Source organism: Nannobrachium achirus, assembly GCF_963921795.1.
Source record: "Nannobrachium achirus genome assembly, chromosome: 2".
Classification (NCBI taxonomy): Eukaryota; Metazoa; Chordata; class Actinopteri; order Myctophiformes; family Myctophidae; genus Nannobrachium; species Nannobrachium achirus.
In genome coordinates, this window is record NC_137811.1 from 21,280,705 (window position 1) to 21,289,039 (window position 8,335).

Below are 8,335 nucleotides of genomic sequence, written 5' to 3' on the forward strand. Positions count from 1 at the left end.
CGCGAGATTCTGGGCGCATGGAACGTTAAAAGGTGGCTGGTCTCGCAAGGCAGAAGTCTCCATTCGCTGCTGCAAAAGTGGGCTGATCTACAAGTCCACAATACGTCGCTGATCCAATACGTTGTGGGCTTGTAAATTAAGGGCGCCTATTTAGCGACACCGTCATACAGCGAAGAATAAACCTCCAACTGCTTAACTTTCCCTTCACACTGTCACTGGCCGTCACATGTCGGAGTGGAGAGATGCACTCGTCCGCCTCGCAGTGCACAGTGCACACACAGTGCTTTTAAACTGGCTCACGTTGATTCAGAATGATTAACGAGTCAAGCTGAAACGGGCGACTCATTTGGTAGTGACGGGAAGGCATACAACGAGACTTCTCCGCCGAAAACACAATATAAAAAAGCATGGATTTCTTCTCTCACCGAGTCAATCTCCCCGCACGCAGCCACGGTAAACGGTAAAACTCCCTCCGTCACTCACACTGCTCGTGTAGACTACCTAATTTGGTTCAAACCAAAACATAATCCATTGGTGTGATTATAATTGCTCATTTCATGTCGTAGTTGTTCCAACTCAATCACAGCTGCTGTGACGCTTTGTAACGACGATCCGATTCTGCTCTTGCTTTTACCAACGCAGGCACGTGCACACAACACATGCATCAAACGGGGCTTGAGCCCCTGCCCTTTTAACAGAATTGTCCACCAAAAGGCCCTTTTAGAAATGTCAGCCCCTGCCTCTCTTAACATTCTTTGCACGTCCCTGACCAACGCGGACCTGCACACAGTAAAAAAAAAAAAAAAGCGATAGAAGCGACTGTCTAGAATAAACAGCTTCGAAGTGCGAATGCTTCGAATTATTCGATATTTTCGAATATTCGAATTTATTCGAATCAACGGTGGATTTTGAAGGGAATATTCGAATGCCATTTTTGGCAAATTTTGACAGCCCTATCCTACAGGATGTCTCAGTGTTCACTCGTTGGATGAGATGAGATGGTTGGTCCGTTTACAGGCGTGACCTGCACTGTGCCTTGTATTGGAAGTTGTGGCTGCGTTTAAGGGAAGTTACATCGTGCAGTCTGTTTACATCCCACAGCGAAACAAACAAAGAATTATTGTAGCTCTTAACTCGTCTTAATAAGTGTAACTTTGTTCGAATCCATGTTTTGTTTGGATAATGTTGATTGCGACTACAACCGACGGAGCGGGAGAAGTAGAACAGATGTATTTTCCCAGCGGGGAATACGTTTGCAGGAACACTGCACTGTGGAAAAAAAAGACAACTTCTGGGAAAATGCACACGGCGGAAGTCCCACCTTTCTATACACTCTCTGCCTCATATCGCGCCCAGGCTTTTCTCTTCGCAGATGATTAAGCCTGGCTATGCGAGGTTAGTCCGTTTCAGTCCCGCTGCCGTTTCAGCTAAAGACAAAACGGGCTGAAGCTGTTCGTCCAGCGATGGGGCGTCGGCCTCGTTCCTGATCATCCAATCAAAATCCACGTTGCTGTCCAAGCCACATTCAGATTCAGCATCGTCTATCCCTGCAGGAGAAAAAAAAAGGAAAGCCAGATTTTTACTTTGTCGTTCAACGTTGTCCTGCAACCGAAATAGCAGATCTATAAGCTCACAAAAAACACTATACAGTACAAACAGAGAACACCCCTATACCATAAAAACATCAGATATTACAAGAGATGACCAAAAAGTAGACCAATATCTTTCAATACTGAGGCTGGGGTTAGACAGCACCATAATAATAGAATTCTGAGACTCATTCAGTCGGCCACATTGCAGAACCACTCACTTCTTGCACTGAACCACCCCTTGGTTTTCTCAATAGTATACACATGCAATCATTATAAGCAACCTGAAGCTTATACATGCTTGCCAATGCCTATGTACTGTACAGTATATACAAGAGTTTAAGTGGTTAAGCCATGGCATGGTTTCTTGTATAAGCTTAACTTTGCAGAGATAATTCCACCGACCTGCAGTGAAGACCCAGCCACGGTCCACCCTGGTCTGCTGTGAGGCGTGCACTCTGACACAGCGGGTCTGCCTGGGGTACTCCTCCCTGAACCACTGCACGTCCGACAGGCGCCGAGCGTCACTGATCACCTGGGGAATGGGGGGGGGGCAGTCAGTGAGAACTACTGTGGAGCAGTGGAAAACGCAAAGAGGGACTACATTAAGGATGACATGATATGAATTTCATGTCACCAAAAGAATTGCAATTTACAATAGTGTAGTGATAATCAAAATATCCTCAACACCCATTATCCTGGGGCAGAACGTTTGCCAAAAATAGCCGATCTACAAGCTCACAGCCTGTAGATCGGCTATTTTTTGGCAAAGGGATTTGGTAGAGAGTGTGGGGAAAAAAAGACTATCAAGTGAGTTATTTCCAGGTTCATTTTACAAATTATAGAGGGTTTAAGTGGTACCCGATATGCAGCTCTGCAAATAAAATGTGAATGAATCCCAGTGCAACTGTCTACGAGGTTTAATTTATATAATAGCGATTATCGTACCCATCCCTAGACTACATGTGTTTGCATTTTGTCAAAGTGGCATTACGGTCAAATCTCAGAATGCATGTGTCACACTGTGTGTGTGTGCGTGCGCGCACACACACGCGTGCATGCCTCTTCTCTTACCCAGACAGGCTGTTGGGCGCCTCTAGTGGCCAGTCTGCAGAAGAACCCCGGGTCCTGTTCTCTCCGTCTCTCTCCCCATCGGATCATGTCTGCTCTGTACTTCTCTTTATACTCTCCTGCTCCCAGCAGCTCCCTGAAGTCCAAGCTGTGTTCCTGCACATGATGAACACAGACACGTGTCAGGAAGCATCAGGAACTAATGTTATCTAACTGATAATCATGTTTTCAATGGAATGGTTTTTACGTGCATTTGTTAAGAGCAGGCTTTGGTGTGCTTTGAAACGAAATCTATTCCGTTTCTTTGTTGGCACAGGCAGAAGGAAAACTGCGAGGGACAGTGTAGGCCTAGGAGATACACAGTAGGACAGCTGAGAGGGAGACAGTATAGGAGAGACAGACAGTAGGAAAGCAGTGAGGGAGACAGTGTAGGCTTAGGAAATACAGAGCCGAGAAGTAGACAGTGTAGGAGAGAGACAGTAGGACAGCTGAGAGAGACAGACAATAGGATATCTAAGATAGAGAGTGTAGGTATAGACCAGACCTGGGCATTGTGCGGCCCTTTGGTTCACTCTGACGTGTAGGGTTAATGGCAAATTGCTAAATAAACACATTTTATAATTTTACCTCATGCATGGACTAAAGCTGCATTGCTTTTATTTTGAAGTTTTTTATTCACGTACATAATATGGACGCAATGCGTACATCAGAACATGTGCGTGATCATTGGATGTTGTCTCAATAACAAGCAGGTGGTCAGACTGGTCACAATTCAAGACGACCTGCCTTACCTTACCCAACAAAAATGGCTAAAGTGGCTAAAAAAAAAGTCCATGCTGAATGCCGGGTTTTCAACAAAAGGAGGTAAAGCTGTGTGTTTAGTTTGCGCGGAGCACATCTTGCGGCGCGGGAAGCACGTACTTTTGGCCCGGCCCTCCACAATATTTTCTGTTGTTCATGTTGCCCTGTGGAAAAAATAATTGCCCATACACCCCTGGTATAGACTAGCCTAGTAAACAACCAACTTCCGTTATCCAGAAACAAATGAAATGGTTTCTGGAAGAGGGGCGGGTACGAGGCTAGGTATAGACAGACAGTAGGACAACTGAGAGCTACTGTAGACAGCTATAGGAGAGAGGGTAAGAAAGCTGAGAGCTAGACAGTGTAGGAGCGACAGACAATAGGAAAGTTGAGAGGGAGACAGTGTAGGAGAGACAGATAGTAGGAAAGCTGATAGAGACAGTGTAGGTATACAGTAGGTGAATTGATCTGACAACAGAAGTCAAGTCATCATTATAACCCACTCTCTCTCTCTCTCCACACATAATGCCACTAATTAAAAAGATATAGATTACAACAACAGCCCGTCTTCCAACTCACCTGAGCATACTGCTGTTTAAGTGGACCAGAAAGACGCAGGATGCAGCATGCTTCAGGACCCAGTCTGAAAGATAATAACAAACAATACATAACACACACACACACACACACACACACACACACACACACACACACACACACACACACACACACACACACACACACACACACAGACACAGAGAGAGAGAGAGAGAGAGAGAGATTGATTGATTGATTGATTGATTGATTGATTGATTGGTTGATTGGTTGATTGATTGAAAACATAAGAAGTTTGCATAAGAAAAGGTACAGTTTCGTGACAGTACAGTTCACTGGTACAAGGTCAACTAAATGGATACACCCAAGAAAGCCTTTGGCTTGTTTAAATCGACATGTTTTAAAACTCATTTAACATTGAATGACAGACAGAACACAGTAGTATGCAGAAGATATCATAAAATAAAAATAAATGCAAAATAAATGGTATTGAGAGACAGAGAGAGACAGACAGACAGACAGACAGACAGACAGACAGACAGACAGACAGACAGACAGACAGACAGAGATTCAATGAGTCTTGGGTGGTCTTATTTACCTTTTAAGAATGAATTCAGTCACGTAATCTTTCCCAGATTTTCGTTTCCCACTGAACACCAGGATGAGTTTAGGTTCTACTACTGACTCCATTATGTCAAGCCACCAAAACGAATTAAATTAGGATAATCTACATAAAACTGTTAGTTTCTGATGCAGCCTCCACGTTGTTTACATCCAGTGAGCTCCAGTCACACCACTGAGCCAGTGCCGGGTGCTACCGTAATACAAAATCTATAAACGCATGGCAGAAATTTGGAAAATGCTCCGAGTTATTTCACTTCACCTGGACACATTTAAACATCATAACATAAGTTCATAACTTGATCGTGTTGGACCGGTACTATTGTATACATATTCATATTTAAATACATGGCATTGGCAATGAATGAATGCGTCACTGCACATCCATTGTCAAACTTACGGTAACGCCAGATGACTACGTCATCGTCACATTTTGGACTGTACCATTACTGTGGAAAAAGATGGGGGTCATGCATAACTCTATCTATGGGGTCATGTCAAGTTTAATGGAGAAAAAAAAGGAACAGAGTCTGCATCAGTGGTGGTGTAAAGTAACTAGTAGGCTACAATTACTTAAGAACTGCACTCACGTACGATTTTGAGGTATTTACAATTTCCAATTCCAATACTTTTACTTCTGCTCCACTACATCTCAGATCCAAATATTGTACCTACTCTACAACTACATTTATTTGAAAACTTTAGTTTACTACTAGTTACTTTGTAGATTTTGATTATTATTACAAGACATAGGCCTACATTAACCACTTCAAGCCTATAGCCTACATTTCAGCCATTTGAAAATAGCAGATCTACAAACTCACAATGTGTCTTTTTTTTAATATATAGGCTATATATATATATATATATATATATATATATATATATATATATATATATATATATAGGACATTCTGCCTTATGAGTAGCCTACTTTTACTTTTGGTACTTTAAGTAAATTTTGATACCAATACTTTTGTGCTTTTACTCAAGTGTATGTTGAATTCCGGACTTTATGTAGCAGAGTATTTTTACATTTACATGTACAACTTCAGTGAGCTCTTTGATGCAACTTGCAAGTTGTAATGGTCCTACAGTTAGGCCTGGCCTACACTATCCTCTGGTTGAGAAAGTAAGCTATTCCCACTTGGTGAAGAATATTTGTAAATAAACACTACAATAGGCTACATGGAGTGTAACCAGTAGTGAATAATAATCTTCTATTGTTTCCATGGTTTGTAAATCCTGAATAAAATCACTATTCTCTCATGGGAATTAAGCAGGGAGTGAGAGGACATACAGGGCTTCAGAAAATACCGGTAGTCATATGAATATATATTTTCTAGTGCCATTTTTGTTGAATCTTGTGCAGTGTAATGACATGTTTAACAGGACAATCTACTGTTACTGTATGTAGCCTATTCATAATCACTCTTTGCAGGGTATTTAACCCCTGGAGTAGGATTTGCAATCAGTTCTTTGTAGAAAACCTCATTGGTAAGCTGTGCGTGTATTTCAACAATAGGCTATATAGGCTTCCCTGTCTAGTTTTAGTATTTCCAATTTCTGATTTATTACTGTTTTTGTATGCATATTCTGTGTTTATTTGTATTGCATTTATGTTTCTATGAATCGAGTAGGCTACAAAATTACAAAAATACCCCAATGTAAACAAGCCATAGTGCTTTCTTGGGTTTAAATCCTATTAGCAGACCTTGTATTTGAACAGTACTGTCCTGTGCTGTGTTTTTCCAATGGGAACTCTTTATAAATATTCAATAAATCAAAAGAAGCACAATGAAGCCTCATGTCTACAGACTGACAACATCAAATGAATGATTTGAGTTCCAGCAGTGGATCTTGTTGTTGTTTAGAAAAGTTATTAGTCACCTTGTGCTTCTGTTTTTTATTTAGAAGCTGGGAAACATCCTTCTCAACCAATCTACAATAGGCCTACGTGTCTATAGAGGAGTTTCAAAATGTATTTAGAAACACTATCATCACTACCAACACTAACATCACTTAAGAGGAAATACAAAAAAAGCAGACATGAATGCTCAAGTGTTTTATTGATTGATATGGATTTGATTGTTGAAAAGATATAGAAAAGATATAGAAATCAAAAGATTTTCTTTTATAAATGTTGCCAATTCTCCTTAAATTCTCCTTGATTTTGTTAAGTATTGAATATGAATCACAGAAATCACAGAAATCGAAAATCTAAGTAATATATTGGGAGTCCTGCATGGCGTCGTTGAAGAATCCCCTCCGTTTCAGTCCGCCACTTTTTCCCCTGCAGATCCGTAAAGAAAAAAAGAAGAAAAAGTAAATAGAACAATATTCCAGATGAATATACTTAAAGCTGCAATCATGAACTTATTTAAATCATGTTCAACCCAAAACTACAGTGATTGGAGGCAGGACTGGCTTATGTGCTTAAGAAGGCCCCTTTCCACCGGGGTTGAAACGGTTTCGTTCTTCTTTCCCACCTCATTATGAACCAGTTCAGAGTGTTTCCACTGACAACGAATTGGTTCAAATCCGTAAAAAAAATGGTTCGGATCTGGAACCAAAAAAGTACCTGTTTTTTTTTTAGTCCCAGTTTCCCGGATGTGGAATACCTATTTCATGTTCCGCTGTATTTGTTTGATTAGCGTGGCAGCAGATTTGAACCAGAAACACATGTGATTATGAAGGATCCAATAAATTCAAGCTATGGGAAAATTAAACCGGAACAGGACTACTATGCCACCTTCTGGAACCTGGGAGTACTACAGTTATGCTCACAGTATTCATTGCTAGGCCCTGACACTTTAAATACTCACAGGTGATTGGTAAGGCTCTGGCTCGTGGACCCGGACCTGAGCGGTGTGAGCCCCTGGAATTAGAAGACAACATGACATCTGACAGTTATCTACAATTAATTGTGTAGTATTGGAACAAATCCTTCCTTTTCAAGATGTCATTACAATTTGGGAAAACTACACTATCTTAAATGTGCACATATTGCATGGCAATGACAAAGGCCATTATATACCTCAATGGCAGATTGGCAAATATTACAAAACATATATTTGACCCTACTCACTGGTTTTTAAAATAGTGATGGTAATCACTGGATCGTTTCCTACTGTATTGTATGCCAATGTGACACAAAGTAAAGCAGTGTTGTGTAACTAATAACCTATTATTTTGTTTTTGTCACATTCCTAAGACAATAATTTGGGGAGACTCTTTGTGTATCCATAGGGAACCACTGCTGGTCATCAAATTATTGGCTTAGGAATGCGTCAAAACATGAATTCAAGTCTGAATGGGGTGAGTAATCGATGGAAAGAACTATCCCTTTAGGTATACTTACCGACCGACTGGTCTGGAGGCCACATTTGGACTGGTCTCTGTGTCCAGAGGATAGACGCAGGAGAAGGGGAACCTCGCTGGAGGACCTGACGGGAGGTCACTTGCAGGGTAGACAAATAGAGTGTTGGAGTAGGTGGCATGAGTCCCGTTGGTCTGAAAGAGGAGAGGTCATAAATGGACAATCCGAGTGATCTTCTCGCCAGCTGGGGACAAGCATATCTCACATTATTATAATAACGTAATTTAATTAACACAATGTGTTTCATATACTAAACTCCACATGGTTTAACCTGCAATAAGAGACACACACAGTGATGGGAATCTATCTCAGGAATGCT

At 41.2% G+C, this 8,335-nt stretch overlaps 1 protein-coding gene across 1 annotated transcript; it reads right to left on the minus strand.

Annotated features, from left to right (window-relative positions):
- Positions 1–1,386: 1,386 nt before the first annotated feature.
- Positions 1,387–4,723, minus strand: pmvk (phosphomevalonate kinase; the record flags this gene model as incomplete). Its single annotated transcript, XM_080740537.1, has 5 exons — positions 4,615–4,723; positions 4,041–4,104; positions 2,664–2,816; positions 1,995–2,124; positions 1,387–1,547 (listed from the first exon to the last, which is right to left on the minus strand). Exons 1-5 carry the CDS (start codon positions 4,704–4,706, stop codon positions 1,387–1,389), a joined length of 600 nt encoding a protein of 199 aa, XP_080596663.1. The 5' UTR covers positions 4,707–4,723.
- Positions 4,724–8,335: the final 3,612 nt, after the last annotated feature.